At 47.1% G+C, this 23,441-nt stretch overlaps 1 protein-coding gene, 1 long non-coding RNA gene and 3 other non-coding genes across 5 annotated transcripts; all 5 read left to right on the top strand.

Moving 5' to 3' along the window:
• The first annotated feature begins 4,164 nt into the window (after window positions 1-4,164).
• On the top strand, window positions 4,165-7,166 carry LOC132497730 (heat shock 70 kDa protein 1B). Its single transcript, XM_060111164.1, has one exon. The coding sequence runs from the start codon at window positions 4,360-4,362 to the stop codon at window positions 6,283-6,285; it is 1,926 nt and encodes a 641-aa protein (XP_059967147.1). The 5' UTR covers window positions 4,165-4,359; the 3' UTR covers window positions 6,286-7,166.
• Window positions 7,167-11,214: 4,048 nt separating this feature from the next.
• On the top strand, window positions 11,215-14,280 carry LOC132497029 (uncharacterized). Its single transcript, XR_009533558.1, has 4 exons — window positions 11,215-11,535; window positions 11,732-11,771; window positions 12,242-12,448; window positions 13,376-14,280. It is a non-coding gene; the product is annotated as an uncharacterized LOC132497029 (long non-coding RNA).
• LOC132498067 (small nucleolar RNA SNORD48) lies at window positions 11,590-11,652 on the top strand. Its single transcript, XR_009533686.1, has one exon. It is a non-coding gene; the product is annotated as a small nucleolar RNA SNORD48 (small nucleolar RNA).
• Window positions 12,074-12,140, top strand: LOC132498066 (small nucleolar RNA SNORD52). The gene has a single exon (XR_009533685.1). It is a non-coding gene; the product is annotated as a small nucleolar RNA SNORD52 (small nucleolar RNA).
• Window positions 12,479-12,559, top strand: LOC132498081 (small nucleolar RNA ZL8). Its single transcript, XR_009533697.1, has one exon. It is a non-coding gene; the product is annotated as a small nucleolar RNA ZL8 (small nucleolar RNA).
• Window positions 14,281-23,441: the final 9,161 nt, after the last annotated feature.

Raw genomic sequence — 23,441 nt, forward strand, 5'->3', positions numbered from 1 at the left:
GCTGGAAATTAGCAGGGTTCCCAGGTTTTGAAGCCTTTGCCATTTGATGGTTAAAAATGCCTGGCTCTAGGTTTCATATCAGTTATCTGTTTTGCGTTCTTCTGATAAACCTAGAATTATACTATCTTTTTAAACAAATAGAATTGAGGAGAAAACGATACTGTTTGAAAAACTGTAGGAAAAAGGAGAGAGAAGAAACAAGATCCTGCAGCCTCGGGGTGAGAAAGGTTCCCCTCCCCCACACTTCCTGCCACCGGCGGTCAGCTTTCTTGGCACTCTCTCTCCCATCCCCCACCCTTAAATTTTACCTGACAGCCCGTCAGGCTTGGGGAACCCGAGCCTTGATCCTTCCAAACACCAAACCCGATAAAAACCTAATTCCAAAGCTAATCAAATGAAAGTTCTGAAAAATCTCTTGGGGTTCATATAATCTCCTTAGACACCAATTAAACCTGTAACTGAGGGCCTCCCTGGTGGCGCAAGTGGTTGAGAGTCCGCCTGCCGATGCGGGGGATGCGGGTTCGTGCCCCGGTCTGGGAGGATCCCATATGCCGCGGAGCGGCTGGGCCCGTGAGCCATGGCCGCTGAGCCTGCGCGTCCGGAGCCTGTGCTCCGCAACGGGGGAGGCCACAACAGTGAGAGGCCCGCATACCGCAAAACAAAACAAAACAAAACAAAACAAAACAAAAAAAACCCTGTAACTGAGTTTCTGCATTCGGAAGTGTCCAGTGCAAAAGGAAAGACAAAATTGAGGAGACTCTTCCCCTTGTAGGAAATGGAAAAGGAATATAGATGTTTAGGTTTACAGGCCAGTCCACAGAGAGAAACTTAATGCAGAAGGTAGGTCAAATACGATGTGCGGCTGACTGCCCGATTCAAGAAAAACAGCATTTTCGAGTGGCTTTTTTTCTGCTAAGCCAGCAGCCACAAGATTTGAGGCCCTCTCACATCGTCTACCTGCCTAGCAGTGGAGACAATGATACCCTTTGCTTCAAGCCAACAGAGGAATACAATTGCAAATTTGGAGGCAAGGAAAGAGTGAATCCAGAAGTGCTGCTGGTAGCAGCTGATGGTGAGGAAGCTTCCAGAGGGGGTGAGGTTAAGGGTCTCTGGAAGGGTTCCTATACTGGGCAGCTAAGATGTAAGTTTGGGGAATCCCCAGCCAGGTATTGCATAAAGAAATGGAAGGGCTTCCCTGGTGGCGCAGTGGTTGAGAGTCCACCTGCCGATGCAGGGGACACGGGTTCATGCCCTGGTCCGGGAGGATCCCACATGCCGCGGAGCGGCTGGGCCCGTGAGCCATGGCCCCTGAGCCTGCGCGTCCGGAGCCTGTGCTCCGCAACAGGAGAGGCCACAACAGTGAGAGGCCCGCATACCGCAAAAAAAAAAAAAAAAAGAAAAAAGAAAAAAAAAGAAAGAAATGGAAAATTCCTGAACTTTGGCCAGTTTGATTAGATTAAGGACGTGATTCGTTAGGGTGTCACATCTGAAAGTAAAAAAAGTTATCATCTACCTGCACAGAGAAAGACACACAGGTTTGTTAAAGAAATCTTTTTGCAACATCAGTTTAGATTATCCTGAGCAAATTATAGAATAAACAAATGAATACCCTTGGATTCCAGGAAAAGGTGTTTTGATGGACAGGTGTGTGTGTAAAGAATGCCAATTGAGCAAAAGTGTTCAAAAGCAAGATTTCTTCCCTTCATCAGAAACTGCCTGCTGGGCTTCCCTGGTGGCGCAGTGGTTAAGAATCGACCTGCCGGGCCTCCCTGGTGGCGCAAGTGGTTGAGAGTCCGCCTGCCGATGCAGGGGATACGGGTTCGTGCCCCGGTCTGGGAGGATCCCATATGCCGCGGAGCGGCTGGGCCCGTGAGCCATGGCCGCTGAGCCTGCGCGTCCGGAGCCTGCGCGTCCGGAGCCTGTGCTCCGCAACGGGGGAGGCCACAACAGTGAGAGGCCCGCATACCGCAAAAAAAAAAAAAAAAAAAAAAAAAAAAAAAAAAAGAATCGACCTGCCAACGCAGAGGCCTCGGGTTCCAGCCCTGGTCGGGAAAGATCCCACATGCTGCAGAACAACAAAGCCCATGCGCCACAACTACTGAGTCTGTGTTCTAGAGCCTGCGGGCCACAACTACTGAGCCCACGTGCCACAAATACTGAAGCCCGTGCTCCCAACAACAGAAGCCACCCAATGAGAAGCCCGCGTACCACGACGAAGAGTAGCTCCCCAAAACTAGAGAGAGCCCCTGCTCAGCAACGAAGACCCAACACAGCCATAAATAAATAAATAAAGAGATAGATAGATAGATAGATTATTATTTTTTAAAAAAAGAGGAATCTGCCTGCCAATGCAGGGGACATGGGTTCATGCCCACAGGCCGTGGAGCAACTGAGCCCGTGCGCTACAACTACTGAACCTGTGCTCTAGAGCCCGTGTTCCACAACGAGAGAAGCCACCACAATGAGAAGCCCGCACAGCACAACAAATAGCCCCCGCTCACCGCAACTAGAGAAAAGCTTGCACGCAGCAATGAAGACCCAACGCAACCAAAATAAATAAATAAATAAACAAATAGAAAAAAAAACCCTGCCTCCTCCCACTTGTGCTCTTATGTTTTCTATGCTCAAGACATGTGAGTACAGCAATGAGTCTATTTTTCTGAGGGTTGTGAACCCCGCACTGTTACTTTAATGTCCCTCACATTTTCATTTTAGGCGCTTAACTAGCGGTCTTGCATTGCTCACAAAGGATGAAGAAACAAAGGCCAAAACAAATTACCAAATATAATTGGATCTAAAACAGGAAGGAAGGTAACGCACAGAAAGTTGAAATCCAGGCTAAAAAACTAAGTGGAAGAATTACGTGCACAGCAAATAATGGGAAGTTTTAAAGGAGCTAGAATCTGGGTCCCGCCAACCTCCCACTTTACAGCACCATCCCGACCAGTTTGCTTTTAAGTGAGCCACCTGCCAACCTGCTGTAGCATATGATGCTGTTAAAGAGGAGTGAACATTCCCGCCCCGCCCTCGCAGGCTCATCACCACATCACATTTATTTTAAAGCGGTGGACAGCCTAGAGGCTGCAAGTGACAAGGCAGAAGGCCGAATTCCGGACTTAGATTAATCCTGGCACCACCAATCATCCGAGGCTGAACCAGGAATGAAGAAGGCAGAAAGGAAACAGGGGGGTGGCCCGGACCCCAGGCTGGGAAAGATGAGGAACTGGGAGAAGCCCCAAAGGCCTGAATTTCTATAGAGATTTTTTTTCTTCCTCAAGCCCCAGTCCAGCCCGAGGAAAACGGGAGCGATTCTGGGCGGGGACAGGGGCGCGGTGGATCCAACCCTCCCCTTCCCTCCCCACGCCCCTGACCGAACATGTCCCTTCTAAGGCGTTGGGAGCCTTCTCCAATTTAAGCACCGTCTGTTTACCTGATTACTTTTCTTTTGAAAATTCAAAATTTCCCATCCCCAGATATTCCATCCATATAGGGCTAAAGACGACGCCAAAACTATACTGCATTATCTCTTTCCTTGTCCTTCCTATTTTAAAAATAAGATGGGAAAAACGCCGGGATGGCCAAGGCAATTCTCAGGCAGCCCGGCCCCTCCGCGAACCGGCCCAAACGCGGCTGCTTCCATCAGCGTCAGAATCCAATCAGCGTCTCTTTGGGCCACAGGTACCCCACCCTCTTAGAGAAACTCCGGATCTTTCTGTAATTTCGGTCTCCCCGGAATCGTGTACCCCCTAATCCTACTTTAAACGACCAAGCTTATTTGAGCCCCACGACCCTCTCACTGCCCTACTTATTACAAGCCTAGGACTCATTCTTCCGGTAGACATCCAACTACTTAGCAGGCGGCTCGCCAGGGAAACGGAGACTGGGTGGGCGGAGTCAACAACAACTCTTCCCAGCGCCTCTCCCCCGTCCCCTTAGGACTCCAGTTTCCTCCAGCGAATCCGAGAAGAGTCTGGAGAGTTCTGGGAGGGGCGGCACCCAGGGAGCTGATTGGTCCCAGAAAACCAGGAGGCAGGACCTGAGGAGAAACTCCTGGAATATTCCCGACCCGGCAGCCCCACTGAGCTCGGTGACTGGCTGAGGAGGGAAAAGGCGGAGCTTGATGGAAAACTATAAACACAGAGCCGCCCGCAGAGAAACGGAGAGCCTTGAGAAAGCTACTAGAATTGGCGTGGTTGATGAGCGCACCTTCTGCAGACGCACTCTCTGCGAGGACCACCCCGAGCGGCACCGGCGCGTTCCGCTTTCGGATTCCGAAAGGACCGAGCTCCACGTCGCTGGACTCGTTGGCCGTTTTCAGGTCTGAAGTTCGTTGCGGAGCCGAGAGGGCAGGACACCGGCATGGCGAAAAGCACGGCCATTGGCATCGATCTGGGCACCACCTACTCCTGCGTGGGGGTGTTCCAGCACGGCAAAGTAGAGATTATCGCCAACGATCAGGGCAACCGCACCACCCCCAGCTACGTGGCCTTCACGGACACCGAGCGGCTCATCGGCGACGCGGCCAAAAACCAGGTGGCGCTGAACCCACAGAACACCGTGTTTGACGCGAAGCGGCTGATCGGCCGCAAATTTGGCGACCCTGTGGTGCAGTCGGACATGAAGCACTGGCCCTTCCGGGTGATCAACGACGGTGACAAGCCCAAGGTGCAGGTGAGCTACAAGGGGGAGACCAAGGCGTTCTACCCCGAGGAGATCTCGTCGATGGTGCTGACCAAGATGAAGGAGATCGCCGAGGCGTACCTGGGCCACCCGGTAAGCAACGCGGTGATCACTGTGCCGGCCTACTTCAACGACTCGCAGCGCCAGGCCACCAAGGATGCCGGGGTGATCGCGGGGCTGAACGTGCTGAGGATCATCAACGAGCCCACGGCTGCCGCCATCGCCTACGGCCTGGACCGGACGGGCAAGGGGGAGCGCAACGTGCTCATCTTTGACCTGGGCGGGGGCACGTTCGACGTGTCCATCCTGACGATCGACGACGGCATCTTCGAGGTGAAGGCCACGGCCGGGGACACCCACCTGGGTGGGGAGGACTTCGACAACAGGCTGGTGAACCACTTCGTGGAGGAGTTCAAGAGGAAGCACAAGAAGGACATCAGCCAGAACAAGCGGGCCGTGAGGCGACTGCGCACCGCCTGCGAGAGGGCCAAGAGGACCCTGTCGTCCAGCACTCAGGCCAGCCTGGAGATCGATTCCCTGTTCGAGGGCATCGACTTCTACACGTCCATCACCAGGGCGCGGTTCGAAGAGCTGTGCTCGGACCTGTTCCGGAGCACCCTGGAGCCCGTGGAGAAGGCTCTGCGCGACGCCAAGCTGGACAAGGCTCAGATCCACGACCTGGTCCTGGTGGGGGGCTCCACCCGCATCCCCAAGGTGCAGAAGCTGCTGCAGGACTTCTTCAACGGGCGCGACCTCAACAAGAGCATCAACCCCGACGAGGCGGTGGCCTATGGGGCGGCGGTGCAGGCAGCCATCCTGATGGGAGACAAGTCTGAGAACGTGCAGGACCTGCTGCTGCTGGACGTGGCGCCCCTGTCGCTGGGGCTGGAGACGGCTGGGGGCGTGATGACTGCCCTGATCAAGCGCAACTCCACCATCCCCACCAAGCAGACGCAGATCTTCACCACCTATTCGGACAACCAGCCCGGCGTGCTGATCCAGGTGTATGAGGGCGAGAGGGCCATGACGCGGGACAACAACCTGCTGGGGCGCTTCGAGCTGAGCGGCATCCCACCGGCGCCCAGGGGAGTGCCCCAGATCGAGGTGACCTTCGACATCGACGCCAATGGCATCCTGAACGTCACGGCCATGGACAAGAGCACGGGCAAGGCCAACAAGATCACCATCACCAACGACAAGGGCCGGCTGAGCAAGGAGGAGATCGAGCGCATGGTGCAGGAGGCGGAGAAGTACAAAGCCGAGGACGAGGTCCAGCGCGAGAGGGTGTCTGCCAAAAACGCCCTGGAGTCGTACGCCTTCAACATGAAGAGCGCCGTGGAGGATGAGGGGCTGAAGGGCAAGATCAGCGAGGCCGACAAGAAGAAGGTGCTGGACAAGTGCCAGGAGGTGATTTCCTGGCTGGACGCCAACACCTTGGCCGAGAAGGACGAGTTTGAGCACAAGAGGAAGGAGCTGGAGCAGGTGTGTAACCCCATCATCAGCGGACTGTACCAGGGGGCGGGTGGCCCCGGGGCTGGCGGCTTTGGGGCCCAGGCCCCTAAAGGGGGCTCTGGGTCTGGCCCCACCATTGAGGAGGTGGATTAGGGGACTTACTATTGTTTCTCTGTATTCCTTTTTGAGACAGAGGAGACCCAAGGACCTTGGTTATTTCCCTGTATGTTAGTCCTCTAGTATAGCAGTTCATTCTATGGTTGGCTTTTAACCTCTAATAATTAGCTTGCTTGTCTTTGTTATTTCTGTATGTTATAACCAGTTCTGGTGTTCACCAGAATTATTTGCGTTTCATGTAAGTTGGTAGTGTTAGGGTCGCTTTCCTTTTTTTTTCCCTCTCTCAAATGGATTAACACTGCCACCTTCTGTCCTATTTTTTGCTTTGTAAACATACCAAAACTTATGGAATTAAAAATTTGCATGCTTAAGGAATAAGAATAAAATGTTAAATATGTATGTCTGCTTTTACTTGGAGAGGGATAATAGTCTCTTCTCTGAAATCCATAGACCATGAAAGGGCTGTACTTCTGAAGAGAGTATCATACGTATTTGAAACCGTGGGTATGGCTGTTTTTGTTGGGACTTTATTGTAAGTGGTAAATCACATCCATGACAGAAAACAAATTCCAAGTGCCCATTTTGATTGGGGTGGGGTTTGTTTTAGGTACAAGTAGGGATGGGAGCCGCAGTAGGGTTTTGGGGAGGAGAGATTGTTGTGGTGTCAAAGGCAGTGTTGAGATGGGTTCGTGGTTCCCTAGGGTCTTGCACTCACTGTGTGCAGAGCTGTTCATTTCTTACTAGACCTGTGAGTCTTCCAGTCTTTTATTTAAGTTATGAATTTAGGGGTGGACAAAACAGTAAAAATGAGATGCAGATTCATACTCTGGTTTATAAATCCCACTTGAGTGACTTAGTGCAAATTATTTAGCCTCTTAGTTTTGGTTGCCTCCTTTCAAAATAAAGCATTTGTCTGAATGGCCTCAGTTCCAAAGATCTAGATCATTTTGAGCAGAAATGTGCTGTAGGCAAGCAACATGTTCAACGAAGGTCACTGGAGCTGCAGTTATTCAACTGAGGGTCTGGGGGAGTGAGATACTGAGAGTTTGGGGGCATGGCAAGAAAGAGGGATGGGCCAGGCACTGCACCTGTTTCTCTGAGTCACTCCAGTAATCCTCAGTAGTTCTCATCACACCACCCTCTAACTTAGGCATTGTAAAGTTTCTTTTTCATACGTAGCCATGTGGAGGTGGTCACTTAAGCTATATCCAGAGCAAAACTAGGGAGGAACAAGTGATGATTTGGGGGCCAGGGTTTTTTCACACTGCCTGAACACTGGGGCTAGTGTGGGTGGTTCCTGTCTGGCTGTAAGTGGTGGTTTTACCCCAGTTTTAACAATCAGTAGCCTTTTTGTTCTTTTCATGGACAGTCTCAAAACAAAAGCAACTTAATAGCACATTTAATTATGAACAAAGAGGAAATAAAAGCTGTGCAGCATAGATCTGGGAAGATGGGGAGATGGGCATTCCTCCCACACAAGCCCTTCCCTAGGGGCTGCTTCTCACTGGAGCAGTTAAAAGTCCTTAACACTTCCTCTAGCCTGATAAATCCCAACCTTGTTCCTTCCAAAAACTGAACCTGGGAGTATCTACTCCAGAATCAAATTAAAGTTCCCTGTGTTTTATCTTTCAATAAATCATTCCTCTCTGGGAAACTGAAACATCTTAGGAATGACAAAGTATGGGAACCTTGTAAAGGAAATAGTATAGTTTTGGTTCCTGGGCCAATTCTCAAAGGCCGGTCTTACTTACAAGATAGGTGAACTGTATGTAATATTATAGGCTCTGACCATAGCATATAATATGTGCAGTTTAACTGCTGCAGCAGCAGAAATTGGGGGCTTGCTTAATTCTTAAAAAATTTAACCAGTCAGGCAATAGAGGGAATAAACCTTGTAACTTCAAATCATTGGAGCCATGGTTCTCCAACCCAGTGGTATATTGAGATCATTTGGGAAGCTTAAGAAATACTGATACCGGTCCCGCAAGAGTCAGGCCAAGAAATTGGCCTGGAAATAGGCCAAGTAATTGTATAGAATTAAAATTGTCTCAGTGTTTCAGCCAAAGTGGAGAAAAAGCCACTGCACCAGAGGCTACTCCTGATTATGTTTTTAGAGGTATGGGGACCCAAGAGAGGCAGGACAGGAAGGTGCCAGTGCTTCCAGGAGCAGCAGCTGGTGGCAAGGGGCTTTCTGCTGTGAACCAGACCTGGAAGCCTTCCAAGGCCTTAAAGTGTTGAATCACTGGCGGCGGCAGCAGCAGCGATGATAAAGGTTAGGGAAATCGCCAGCAACGGCTTAACGGGCCAAAGAAGAGAATTCCTGAAGCTGGGCCAACTACTTTCATGAGTCCTCATTAGGGAAATGGTTCATCAAAAAGCAACATCACGAAACTTCCTGGTTGCCCAGTGGTTAGGACTCGGCACTTTCACTGTGGGCCTGGGTTCAATCCTAAGATCCTGCACGCGGCGCGGCACGGCCAATAAATACAGCCACTTTAGAATATGAGAAGTCATCACCTACCTGTACACATACACTTCCTGGAACTTAAAGTCACTTTGCAACATCAACCACCGGCGGAACCCAACCACTGGGAACTGAGAAATGTGTCAAATAAACAGATGAATACTATAGAATTCTTGGAAGAGACTTTTTTTTTTTTAATATTTATTTTGGGCTGCGCCGGGTCTTGGCTGCGGGACATGGGATCTTTGTTGCGGCATTTTAGTTAAATTCATTAATTAGAGATGTCTGGTTTTCTTGATTTTTTTTTTTTTTTTTTTTTTTTTTTCCCCTCAATGCGGGCCTCTCACTGTTGTGGCCTCTCCCGTTGCGGAGCACAGGCTCCGGACGCGCAGGCTCAGCGGCCATTGCTCAAGGGCATAGCCGCTCCGCGGCACGTGGGATCCTCCTGGTCTGGGGCACGAACCCGTGTCCCCTGCATCAGCAGGCAGACTCTCAACCACTGCGCCACCAGGGAAGCCCTAATTTTTCTTTAAAAAATTTATTTATTTTTTATACAGCAGGTTCTTATCAGTCATCCATTTTATACACATCAGTGTATACATGTCAGTTCCAATTGCCCAGTTCATCCCACCACCATCCCCCCACCCCGGCCCCTTTCCCCCTTGGTGTCCATACGTTTGTTCTCTACATTTGTGTCTCTATTTCTGTCCTGCAAACCGGTTCATCTGTACCATTCTTCTAGGTTCCACATATATGCGTTAACATACAATATTTGTTTTTCTCTTTCTGAGTTACTTCACTCTGTATGACAGTCTCTAGATCCATCCACGTCTCTACAAATGACCCAATTTCGTTCTTTTTATGGCTGAGTAATATTCCACTGTAGATAAAGATCCACATCTTTATCCATTCGTCTGTCGATGGGCATTTAGGTGGCTTCCATGACCTGGTTATTGTAAATAGTGCTGCAATGAACACTGGGGTGCATGTGTCTTTTTGAATTATGGTTTTCTCTGGGTATATGCCCAATAGTGGGATTGCTGGATCATATGGTAAGGCTATTTTCCGTTTTTTAAGGAACCTCCACACTGTTCTCAATACTGGACATATATACACTACCAAATGTAAAATAGATAGCTAGTAGGAAGCAGCCACCTAGCACAGGGACATCAGCTCAGTGCTTTGTGTCCACCTAGGGTGGGATAGGGAGGGTGGGAGAGAAGAAAGAGGGAGGAGATATGGAGATATATATATATATATGTATAGCTGATTCACTTTGTTATACAGCAGAAACTAACACACCATTCATTGTAAAGCAATTATACTCTAATAAAGATGTTTTAAAAAGCTACATGAGGTATCACCTCACACCAGTTAGGATGGGCATCATCAGAAAATCTACAAACAACAAATGCTGGAGAGGGTGTGGAGAAAAGGGAACCCTCTTGCACTGCTGGTGGGAATGTAAATTGATACAGCCACTATGGAGAACAGTATGGAGGTTCTTTCATTTTCTAAAAAACTGCAGACTCTTTACCACTGCGCCACCATGGAAATCCCTAGTTTTCTCTAATTGACAGTAATCTTATGAAGTGCCGACTACCCGATCTTTGTCGCAAAAACTCTTACATAGCCTGGCTCCTCCCTTACCTCTTCAGGGCTGAGAGGCTGCGACCCGGGCCTAAGGTCCTCAGTTTTATCCACCAAATAAAACAGATTCTCAACGTTTAGATCGTGCGTTTTTTTTCAGTGGACACAATTATACCTTAATAAAGATTAAAAAAAAAAACAAAACAAAACAGGATATGGGCTTCCCTGGTGGCGCAGTGGTTGAGAGTCCGCCTGCCGATGCAGGCGACACGGGTTCCTGCCCCGGTCTGGGAAGATCCCACATGCCGCGGAGCGGCTGCGCCCGTGAGCCATGGCCGCTGAGCCTGCGCGTCCGGAGCCTGTGCTCCGCAACGGGAGAGGTCACAACAGTGAGAGGCCCGCGTACGGCAAAAAAAAAAAAGAAACCACAACAGGACAGGAAGTTTAATGTACCTGACAGATCTTGCAAATTCAGATTTCGCTGGCTAGACAGAGCAGGGAGACAGTCCCTTGGAGTGACCCCCCCCAATCCAAGCCGGGACAAGTGAGAACTAGAGAAGTCCTTTGGTTACACAAACAGGGACTAGACTATCTGGGAGGCCACCCAGGAAGAGCGTTCAGCTGCGCGCGCACCTGGCAGCGTCGGGGACGTTCTCCGGCCTGGCCAGGAAAGTCACCTATTTTTGTTTTTCAAAATTCACAAAACATCTCCGAATATTTGCCCAGAAGAATGTGAAACGTTCACTCATGGCCTCTCTTTCACTTTAGTCTTGTTTGGACAAGCTATGTGGAAAATTCTGAGGTTCGAGACAGGCACCTCAGAAGACAGCTATAGGCCTGTCAGGCCCCGACGCCACGCGCCGTAAATAAAAGGCTCTGGCCCAGGCCTTGTCGTTCTCTTTGTGCAGTGAACTCGTGGATGGTTAAGATGGTGGCTTTGGGATCCGCCTGGCGGCCATTGTGCAACCTTCCAAGAGGAAGGCGACCGCCTGCGCCGTCTTTGCACAGCTGCCGGCGTACAGGTGCCTCAGTACCTCAGGGCCGTGTTGGACACTGAGCAGGATGAGCTATCATTACAGACTAGAATTTCTGATGTCTCTGTGACTCCACTGCTTGGAACTGACCCAGCCCAGGGCAGAGGGACTCGTCTGGTAGTCGCCCTGGTTTCTGCTAACTCACTGGTTTCTTCCCAGGTCCCTGATTCTTGAAGGAGGGTCCGCAGCGCCTCGAAGGTGAGTGAATTGTGGGATATGGAGTGGCTGGTGGTTGTACTGGGGGAGGACGGGGGTGATGATGACAACAGGTGATTCTGAGTGTCTCGCTGACGCCATCACCGCAGCGCGCTGACCACCTCCATCCCCCGGGTGGGGATCCCTAGTATTTGGGCTCGGGGAAGCCACTTATTCGTGTGTCTCGTTTCTCCATTAGGGGTTTAAGACGTTCACCGGTGTGTTATTTTTGAATAAAGGTGAGTATTAGGTGTGCGGGCGCTCTCAGTGTCTCTCACTTTTTTAACTTCCCAAAGTTTTGTTTAAGCCTTGCTAAACCTGCTTTCTCCACCTGTTTTCCTACTGTAAACTACCCTGCATGCTGGGCCTCCTTGATGGAGCTGTTCTCCGCAGTTCTAAATTTGTTTCCTACTTATTTTCTCTCCTGAACTTCCCATCCCTGAATTCTTAATTTGCTAGATCCTTATACTGGGGCTGTTGTATTTGAATGTTGTAGATTCCTTCCCATAATGGCTTCCCTTGATCCAGGTTTCCCTAAATTGGGGATGATGATTTCTCAGACTAGAGTCTCTGATGCTGATCCTGATGTCAAAATTAATTTCTGACTCATTTGGGGAACTGGATACCTGGAGTTTTGAGAGGAGCCAATGGGAGGGCTGTATCTCTCTGCTTGTATTTCTCATCGGTGGTCCTGCTTTCATCTTTCTAGCTTGAGAGCTTTGGAAGCCCAGCAGGGGCAGTGCCCCTTCACAGAGATTCAGGGATAGCCTGGTGGCTGAAGGCCTAAAGTTTGGAATTCTTCTCCTGGAGAAGTGCTGATGGGATAGCTGGGATGCCTAGGTAATGGTTCCTGCCACTTCATCAACAAGCTGTGACAAGAAGTGGAGAGTAGCATGCCTTCTACGTGGGTACTGTGGTAAGTCTCTTGTTGGTTTTTCTGCCAGCTCCAGAGTGGTAATGGTGACCTGGTTGGACTACAGTCTCTGAGAACTTCTGAGGATCTTTGAAACCACCTGATCCACTGTTATGCTTCTTTCCACCCTGTGTGGCAATTCCCCTGCCCACCCAGACTTTTCTTTTTTTTAAGTAAAACTGGTACATAACTACATTAGTTTCAGGAACATAATGTTTTGGATAATTACATACACTAGAAAGCGATCACCACAATAAGTCTAGTCACCCTGCAATTGATCCTTTTTGCCTAACCACCTTTCCCTCTGATAACTACCAATCTGTCCCTGTGTCTATGATTCATGCTTTTTTTTTTTTTTTTTTTTTTTTTTTTTTTTTTTTTTGCGCTACGCGGGCCTCTCACTGTTGTGGCCCCTCCTGCTGCGGAGCACAGGCTCCGGACGCGCAGCGTCAGGGGCCATGGCTCACGAGCCTAGCCGTTCAGTGGCATGTGGGATCTTCCCGGACCAGGGCAGGAACCCACGTCCCCTGCATCGGCAGGCGGACTCTCAACCACTGCGCCACCACGGAAGCCTGATTCATGCTTTTTTAAAATAAATTTATTGTATTTACCTATTTTTGGCTGCATTGGGTCTTCGTTGCGGTGCGAGGGCTTCTCCTTGTGGTGGCTTCTTTTGTTAAGGAGCACGGGCTTTAGGCGCGCGGACTTCAGTAGTTGTGGCTCGCGGGCTCTAGAACACAGGCTCAGTAGTTGTGGCTCACAGGCTTAGTTGCTCCGCGATGTGGGATCTTCCCAGACCAGGGCTCGAACCCGTCCCCTGAGTTGGCAGGCAGATTCTTAACCACTGTGCCATAAGGGAAGCCCTAGATTCATGCTTTACTGCCAGTTGCTTGCATGTTTCTAATATGTGTTGCTTTTATGAAATTTTAGAATTTTGCTGACACAAAGGATGTTCTCTACCTGGGGTTGGACAGGTCCTCGGAACCTCACATCTTTCCTGCATTAACCCACGTGAGCAGCTGTCAACCTCCTGGGGTGGAGGGAGGGCACTGCGTAGAAATTTGGGGACCAAAATCAATTAGGTGGCCTTTACTTCGTCTTACCCAAAGGATTCCAATAAAATATTTTAAAACAAAAAACAGATTGGTCTCAGTGAAAACAAGATGGTAAGAAAGGTTTAGGGACATGAAAGGTTAACCACCAGTGAATGAGCATCACAGTTGACATCTAGCTGTACCTCTTTGCAGCCACATACAAAAAGTAGATTTGCCACATATTGACACCAATGTTAAGGATTTCTAGATTGACTGATAGTATTCTAATATTTGAGGTTATTATGACACCATTAACACGGACATCCAATTTGCCTGTTGATCAATTGGTGAAAACATAGGTTGTCCAGATATATTTTAAAAGAATATACTGGTGGTTGCCAGGGGCAGGGAATGAGGAAATGAAGTTACTGTTTAATGGGTATAGAGTTTCCATTTTAGAAGATGAAAAGAGTTCACGGGGATGGATGGTGGTGATGGTTGCTCAATGTGATGAATGTGTTTATTACCATTGAACTGTATGCTTAAAAGTGGTAAAGATGGGGAGGGGGATAAATTGGAAGATTGGGATTGGCACATACATGCTACTACATATAAAGAAGGTAACTAATAAGGAGCTATTGTATAGCACAGGGGACTCTACTGAATACTCTGTAATGGCCTATATGGGAAAAGAATTTAACTAAAAAGAGTGGATATATGTATAGCTGATTCACTTTGCTGTATACCTGAAACTAACACGACATTGTAAATAACGATACCCCAATAAAATTTTTTTTTAAATGGTAAAGATGGTAAATTTTATATGTATTTCACCGCAGTAAAAAAAATGGGGGGAAAAGCATAACTCTCTGCTCCTATTTGTCATCGTCATAAAGGAGATTCCCCACCAGCATGTACAGAGTATGCTGCTGTAAGGCTGCATTGTAAATTATTTAGCTTCTGGTAAGGGGGCATTTGAGTTTCTGGTCATGGTATATACCACTGCTGATTCCCTATTAATTTGCACCCATTTGAAGTTGTGTTGTAGAATACATTTCCAAAAGTAAGAATTTCAGAGTCAAAGGATTTGGGTATTTAAAGTAATAATGTATGTTCCATAAAATTGTCCCAGTTTATACTCGTAACAGTAGTCTCCCTCAGAGTGCCTGTTTCTCTACCTGCCATCACTACTCCAGGTGGAGTGTACCAGTTTGTGTACCTAATAATTCATCTTTTAAATATTGCACATCTTTTGCATCTGTTTTCCTATGGAACGTTTCCAGCTTGGTCCCCACTCAGAAAAGATTTTTTCCAACTTTTATTTTCCTTAATCGTCTTTGCCAGATCTTTTTTTTTTTTTCCTGTCCTTGAAATTGCCCTGTTTGGTACTCTCTACAGGACACAGTTACCTGCTCCCATTGCTATTCTCTGACCACGGGTTCTGTATAATCTTAGCAGCCACCATATATTTAGTGCTTTGGTCTGTCCTAGGCTTTTTATGTGTTTCACTTCATTGAATCCTTAAAACCTTGCAAAGTAGATATGTATCTACCCTACCTTGCAAGCAAGGAGAGGAAAGCTCAGGGATGTTAAATAATTTGCTTAAGGTCACAGAGATAGGAGGTATTGAGGCCCCTGGGCTGGACACTGGTGTTTGTCAGTGGAGTAAAATTGAAGCTTGGTTGTCACCCAGACACTCCAAGGACAAAGCAAGTGGCAGAAGCTGAGCTCTGCTGAAGTTAAGAGATGAGATGACCACTCCTGAGGTCAAGGTAAACTTCCCTATGTGCACATGCGCAGGAAAGCTCCTTGGGGGTCAAAAAGGGAGGGGGCACCACCCCATAATAAGTGTGGACATACCTCCCACAGGCCTCTGCAGTGGAATCCTTGGCAAAAAGCAGCACTCGCATCTTGGGGAGGGTCCTAGGACTGGTCAGTTGTGAAAAAAGAAACAAGATAATTGGCTAAAGGTAACCAAAGACCCAGAAGACCCCTCCTATATGTGATTTAAATCGCCCTCAGAGAGTACTCAGGACGCCCATATCCTTTCTGTATTTCTGCCTTGCTTCTGTCTTAAACTGTTTCCCTGTGTGCTGTTCTCCCAATTGTGCTGTGTCTCTAATAATATACTTTGTACCTGTTCTTACAGTTTTTGCCTCCTTGAAACATTCTTGCTTTCAAATGGGGCAAGAGCCAGGGAATTTTGCTTCTAGCCTCTAGCCCCTGGTGGACCAGCGGCTAGGTTCTGTTCCCGGGCAGGAACTAAGATCTCTCTTCAGGACCACTCACTGGTCTCTCTGAGATCAGTGTCAGGATTCAAATTCCTTTCTGTCTAGTATATAATATATCTACGGCCTAGCTTTAAACATTTCCAATAACTGAAGCAAATCTTTCTTTGATTCCATTTTTCTTTTTCTCCCTCCCACTCAGAGGATGTCACCCAGCTGAATTGTGGCTGTATCATTCTTTGGCTTTTCTTTGTACTCTGAATTCAGTGCGTCCCTAAAATATTGTTTGGTTTTGTATTTTGTATCTTTTTGAGTTTCATAAATAGGGACTAATACTCCATGTAGTTATGTTGCAGCTTGTTTCTTTTTTGTTCACGTACTTCCCTATAGTTTATTTTTTATTTTATTTTTTTTTTTATTTTTTATTTTTTTCCCTATAGTTTAGATTCCATCCTTCCAAACACATTTCTGCCCATTTTTATTTATGCAAAAAAACAAAAACAAAAAAACAATTCTAGGTTGATGGGTGTCTCTGGGTAGTGTACATGAGGACTTGCATTTGTAAGTGCATTTTTCTAGGGTGACGGTATCACATAGGAAGCACAGGGGACTGGTTAAGATGTAGGGAGCCAGACTGAATACTTATAGCTGTTCTACTTTGGCTAAGTTACTTAGCCACGCGATTTCCTCATTTATAAATGGATAAAAGAGTACCTACTCCTACGGAGTTGTTAGGTTTAACTATATGTAAATGCACTTAAAACTGCCTAACACATAGTAAGCCTTATCTAGGCATTAGCTATAATTAGATTATTCCAAATAGCTTAGACAGCTAACATAGCCTAGTCAGTACCTCATCCAGTTTTCCTTAGTCCTTGACATTACTATTAAATGGTCAACTTCATTTCTTGTCCATAGGGTCTCTTCTGCATTCTCTTGTCCTTATTTGTATGATCCAAGTCCTGCCCTAGGTGTTCAGACCCTCCTTCCTGTGTCAGTCCCAGGTTTAGAGTATAAGATTGAGGGACTTCCATGGTGGTGCAGTGGTTAAGAATCCAGGGTACATGGGTTCGATCTGATCCCTGGTTCAGGGGGATCCCACATGCCACGGAGCAACTGGGCCTGTGCGACACAACTCCTGAGCCTGCGCTCTAGAGCCCGTGAGCCACAACTGCTGAAGCCTGCACACCTAGAGCCCGTGCTCCTCACCAAGAGAAGCCACTGCAATGAGAAGGCCATGAGCCGCAACCAAAGAGTAGACCCGGCTCGCCGCAACTAGAGAAAGCCTACGTGCAGCAACGAAGACCCAACGCAGCCATAAATAAATAAATAAACAAACGAATGAATGTATTAAAAAAAAAAAAGATAGAGCTACAGCCATGGTGAGGATGGTCACGTGAAGTTTCCTTAATTCCAGGCCTGGAAATCACTTTCCAGTCCTCGCACTCTTGAGCCCCACAGCCTCCCTTCACAGGGGTGACAGTGATTTGATAAGACCCCTACCCCAAAGCACACTGAATCTTCTTCACCCCCAGGAGCACTTTCAGAAGTAACCAGTCCTCCCAACCCACTAGGCAGATCTCATAGCTCTCTAAAATTAATCTATGCAGAGCCTGGCCTGCCATCTCAGCTACTGAAGACCGTGAGCCTCCCAGGCCTGTTTCCCCAGGCCTCTCATCCCTGGAATCCTTAGCAACTGGCTAGTGCACAAGCCCCTTCAGAATGATACCTCTAGCTGCCTGTTGCTTGTGCCCGAACCCTTGGAGTCTGCTTGAGTCCTGTTTGCATATTCTATATCCAATTTGTCAGCAAATCATGCTGGCGATACCTTAACACCAAAATTTGGCCGCACCTCACAACTCTACTGCTCCTTGACTCTGGTGGGATCCACCATCGGCTCACGTGGCTCCTCTGTGTGATGCGACAGCCTCCAACAAAGCTTCTGGATATAATTTGGTTTGTGAGGAAATCCTAGAGCCAAGAAATAAAAACTGTTTTGGACATTGTTTGCAGGAATAGAACTGTATAGAATCCCTTTGGAAAACAGTTCAGCAGTGCCTACTACAAATGAGGCACGCTCTCTTCAACCCAGTGTTTCCACTGCTGGTGATGCACCCTAAACACTCACATACAGATACAAGGATTAATATACACATCCTGGATGGCACTGTTGGTTGAGGGGGAGAAAAAAAGGAACCCAAGTGTTCTCCAATAGGGAAATGGGGGTATATTCATAAAATACACCATGTGCTACATGCAGCAGTAGGATGACTAACATACCAGTGTGGATTAATCTCACAATGTGAAGAAAAAAAGCGGATCACAGAAAAATAGTATGTCATGCTTAAAACATTTACCACTAAACAATATATTGTTTAAAGTTCCTACTGTATAGCACAGTATATTCAATATCCTGTGATAAACCGGATAGAAAAGAATATGAAAAGGAATATATATATATATATATATATGTATAACAATCACTTTGCTGTAGAGCAGACATTAACACAACATTGTAAATCAACCATACTTCAATAAAATAAATTTTAAAAATATATATATTGTTTGGAGTTAAGTATCATAGTAAAAAGAAAAAGAAATGCATAGCACCAGGGCTTCCATGGTGGCGCAGTGGTTGAGAATCCACCTGACAATGCAGGGGACACGGGTTCGATTCCTGGTCCGGGAAGATCCCACATGCCGCGGAGCAACAAAGCCCATGCGCCACAACTACTGAGCCTGTGCTCTAGAGCCCGTGAGCCACAACTACTGAAGCCCACGTGCCTACAGCCCATGCTCCACAATGAGAGAAGCCACCGCAATGAGAAGCCTGCGCACTGCAATGAAGACCCAACACAGCCAAAAATAAATAAATAAAATAAATAAATTTATATATATATAAAAAGAGGGCTTCCCTGGTGGCGCAGCGGTTGACAGTCCACCTGCCGATGCAGGGGACACCGGTTCGTGCCCCGGTCCGGGAAGATCCCACATTCCGTGGAGCTGCTGGGCCCGTGAGCCATGGCCGCTGAGCCTGTGCTCCACAATAGGAGTGGCCACAACAGTGAGATGCCCGCGTACCACAAAAAAAAAAAAAAGTAAAAAAAGAAATGCATAGGATTGCTAAATGCTAAATTCAAGATGGGGTGGGCAGGGACAGTGATATAGTCAAGGAGGTGTATAGTCAAGCAGGCTGTATGGGAGCTCGTTGTGTAATTCATATTTTCGTATGTCAAACTACTTCTTAATAACTTAAAAAACAATGTTGGGACCTGTGAATCCCAGAGGGCTGAGCACAGGCAAAAGCTTAAGTCAGCCCCAGGGACACCTCCAGATACAGGGAGCTCCCTTGGAAGACAACCATTCTCAAGATGAGCCAGAACATCCCCAGGAGAACAAGTCAGGAGTCACAATAACAGGTGACTTTACAACTAAGAAACTCAGATGACAGCACGCTTGGAGACTGAAGATGTTCAAAGAGATAAAGCGGCTCATTCAATCCATTGTGCAGAAGAGGGCATTATAAAGTAGCAGATGGGTTTGAAAAGGAAACAAGTAGCAATTCTAGAATTGAAATGAACAGGTAAATTCATAAGAAGCACAACAAACAGGTTAAATAACAGACCAACTGGATAGAGAATTAGTGAATTGGAAGAAGAAATCATCCATAATGTGGAGCAGATAAAACAGAGATGAATGCGAAAAGGAGTTGATAGGAAGGATGAAGTGAGATGCTCCAACATTTGGTATCATTTGCTTAGAGCTGCCTTCACCTTGCTGGTTTGTTAGAATGCTGCAGCCAGAACAGGCGCAGGCACCATGGTTAGCTCTGCGCAGTGGCATCTATGGGCATCTGGCTTTGAGAAGCTCAGGGCCAGCTATTACTTTGTTAATTGTAGTACTTTCTCGACCATTAACATCCTACTTGCCCAAGATAGTCTTTCAATTGTGTTATTTCCCAAAGAGTAAGGACAGAGAGATTATCCTAAGGGTTAAAGTACCTGCTGATGCTTAAAATGTTAAACTGTATTGCTCCCAGTCAGGTGAATCTCAGGTGGAAATGGGTCACATTCCAGGCTGGCTATTGCCTGTCATTAAACCATTAAATTCTAAACATAGTGAAGATAGAGGTGTCAGCCAATAATCAAACCCAGTTATGTGCTGATGGGTAACAACATGGGAGAGGGAGCTGTCTTTAAAGGGCCTTGCATCAATGGCGGGCACCACCCTGGATTGGGAGCCTCCCGTTCCCCAGCACGCAGGGAGAGGCCTTGCTCCACAGTGGGTTGATTTCTTCTACAGGAGGCTGAGCAACCATTACAAAAGACTGCTTTTTAAACTTTTTATCGGGAAACTTTTCAAACAATAGGAAGAATATAAACACCCATATACCCACCACCTAATCCAACAATTGTCAACATTTTTCCCATATTTGAAAATATGGCAAATGGCAAAAATATATATTAAATTATATATGTGTGTATATACATATACACACATATAAATATAAAATATATATATTTAGGGCTTCCCTGGTGGCGCAGTGGTTGAGAGTCTGCCTGCCAATGCAGGGGACATGGGTTCGTGCCCCGGTCTGGGAGGATCCCACATGCCGCGGAGCGGCTGGGCCCGTGAGCCATGGCTGCTGAGCCTGCACATCCCGAGCCTGTGCTCCACAACGGGAGAGGCCACAACAGTGAGAGGGCTGCGTACCGCAAAATAAATAAATAAATTAATTAATTAAAAAAATATATATATATTTAGCATGCTCATTTCAATGTGAATTATAGAGATCATGACATTTTTATGCTTAAATATTTCAGCATGCATATCCACAATCTAACGACATTTACCTGCATATATACAATACTATATTTTTTTTCCTGCGAGGCTTGCAGGATCTTTTTTTTTTTTAATATATAAATTTATTTATTTATTTTATTTTTGACTGCGTTGGGTCTTGTTGCTGCGCACAGGCTTTCTCTGGTTGCGGCGAACGGGGGCTACTCTTTGTTGCGGTGCTCGGGCTTCTCACTGTGGTGGCTTCTCTTGTTGCGGAGCACGGGCCCTAGGCTTGCAGGCTTCAGTAGTTGCAGCACGCTGGCTCAGTAGTTGTGGCTCGCGGACTCTAGAGCGCAGGCTCAGTAGTTGTGGCGCACAGGCTTAGTTGCTCTGTGGCATGTGGGATCTTCCTGGACCAGGGCTCGAACCCATGTCCCCTGCACTGGCAGGCGGATTCTTAACCACTGTGCCACCAGGGAAGTCCTACAATACTATTATACCTGAGAAAATTAACAATTCCTAATATTACTTAATAGTTAAATCAATACTCAAATTTTTTCAACTGTTCCCAAAATATCTTTTATGGTAATTGTTCTTTTAAAGAGGCAGTATTCATTGATTCAAGGATCAAGCACTTTCTTTTACTGTTGTATCTTGTTAGTCTCTCTTTTTTTAAAATCTTTACTTATTTACTTTCTTTTTTTTTGGTTGCGTTGGGTCTTTGTTGCGGCAGGCGGGGTCTCCGTTGCGGCATGCGGGCTCTTTGTTGTGGCGCATGGGCTTTTCTCTAGTTGTGGCGTGCGGGTTTTCTCTCTAGTTGTGGCGCGTGGGCTTAGTTGCCCCGTGGCATGTGGGATCCTAGTTCCCCGACCAGGTATCGAACCCGTGTCCCCTGCATTGGAAGGTGGATTCTTTACCACTGGACCACCAGGGAAGTCCTTTGTTAGTCTCTTGATTCTAGAACAGTCCCCTTCTTTCTGTGATAATGATCCTTTGAAGAGACTAGGCCAGTTGTCTTGTAGAATGTTCTACATGTTGGCTTCATCTAACTGTGTTCTCGTGGTGTTTTTAACTTGTTCCTCAACTTTCTGCATTTTCTTTAACCTGGAAGTTATACTTAAAGGACTAATTAGATTTTTTTTTTTTTTTTTTTTGGCTGCACCATGCAGCCTGCAGGATCTTAGCTCCCCAACCAGGGATCAAACCACTGGGCCACCAGGGAATTCCCTTAAAGACCTAATTAGATTCTGATTACATGGTTTGGGCAAGAATACTTCATGAATGACACCATGTATGGCTGCTGTAACAAATTACCACAAACTTGGTGGTTTAAAGCAACACATATTTATTCCTTCACAACGCTGGAGGCCAGAAGTTCAAAACAGTTTCACTGGGCAAAAATCAAGGTGTCCACAGGGCCCTGCCCCCTCCAGAGACACTATGGGAGAATCTGTTCCTTGTCTCTTCCAGCGTCTGGTGGCTCCTGGCATAACTTGGCTCGTGGCCACATCACTCCAATCTCTGCTTCTGTGTCACGGTGCCTCCTCCTCTTCACTTGTGTGTATTGCATCCTCTTCTGCCTCCCTCTTATAACGATACATGCAATTTCACTTAGAGCCCTCCCAGATAATCCAGAATTATCTCCCCATCCCAAGACCCTTGATTTAATCAATCTGCAAAGACCCTCTTTAACCCTGTATAAGATAGCCTTCACAGGTTCCAGGTGTTAGAGCATGGATATCTTTTAGGGGATCATTTTTTCAGTCTACCACGTGCTATATACTACACAGGGCCTTGTGTCAGGGGGATTATAAAGTCTACTTGTTCCATTATTCTTTTTTATTTTTAATTTTTAACATCTTTATTGGAGTATAATTGCTTTACAATGGTGTTAGTTTCTGCTTTATAACAAAGTGAATCAGCTATACATATGCATATATTCCCATATCTCCGCCCTCTTGCATCTCCCTCCCACCCTCCCTATCCCACCCCTGTTCCATTATTCTTTTTTTTTTTTTTTTTTTGCAGTACGCGGGCCTCTCACTGCTGTGGCCTCTCCCGTTGTGGGGCACAGGCTCCGGACGCGCAGGCTCAGCGGCCATGGCTCACGGGCCCAGCTGCTCCGCGGCATGTGGGATCTTCCCGGACCGGGGCACGAACCCGTGTCCCCTGCATTGGCAGGCGGACTCTCAACCACTGCGCCACCAGGGAAGCCCCCTGTTCCATTATTCTTGACCTTAGTTTGATCACCCGGTTAAAGTAGTGACCCCCAGGATCTCTTCATTGTAGAGGTGCTTTTCGCCCTTGTGAGTGGCAAGATGGGTTAATCCTTTGGCACTGTTACCAAACCAGGTTTGTTTGCCTGACGCGCAGCAAGCCAAACGCTAGGTTTGCAGCAGAGAGTTTATCCACAAGGCAGCCAACTGAGGGGATGAGAGAACAAGTCTCAAATTTTCCTCCCAAAAAGGCAAGGGGCTTGGGGTATTCACAGGATAAAGCTGAGGTGTGGGGAAAGGTAATTAGAGATAAGAGAAAGGTGCTGAATCAACGTTCTGCACAGACACAACTAAGCTACAGGCTTCTTCTTGGGACCTATGTTCAGAAAATGGCTGTGTTAGTATGCGCTGAGGGTGAACTTTTTTTCCTTCTGATGTCAAAATGTCATGGAGCAGACACTCTGTGCCCAGACACTCTGCATGCCCAGATGGAGGGTCAGTGGTCTTAACCAGTCTTAACTGGTTCTATCTTGAACTGGACACAGACAACTCCAAATCTCAAAAAAACAACTCGGGCAAACATTGTTTAGGCTATGTGATGCTCAGAGGACATGCAAGTTTTTTTGTAAAAACGAAGTGAGCTTGATCAGTGAAGGCAGGTTACAGTTAATTATTTATTAATGGCTAACTGCTGACTACCCTTGGTTTCAGCATCTTGTCAATGAATATCCAGTCT

Source organism: Mesoplodon densirostris, chromosome 10, assembly GCF_025265405.1.
Source record: "Mesoplodon densirostris isolate mMesDen1 chromosome 10, mMesDen1 primary haplotype, whole genome shotgun sequence".
Lineage (NCBI taxonomy): Eukaryota > Metazoa > Chordata > Mammalia > Artiodactyla > Ziphiidae > Mesoplodon > Mesoplodon densirostris.

Bases quoted from the DNA above. Each gene is read 5' to 3' on its own strand.
- LOC132497730 (XM_060111164.1), top strand. From the start codon at position 4,360: ATGGCGAAAAGCACGGCCATTGGCATCGATCTGGGCACCACCTACTCC.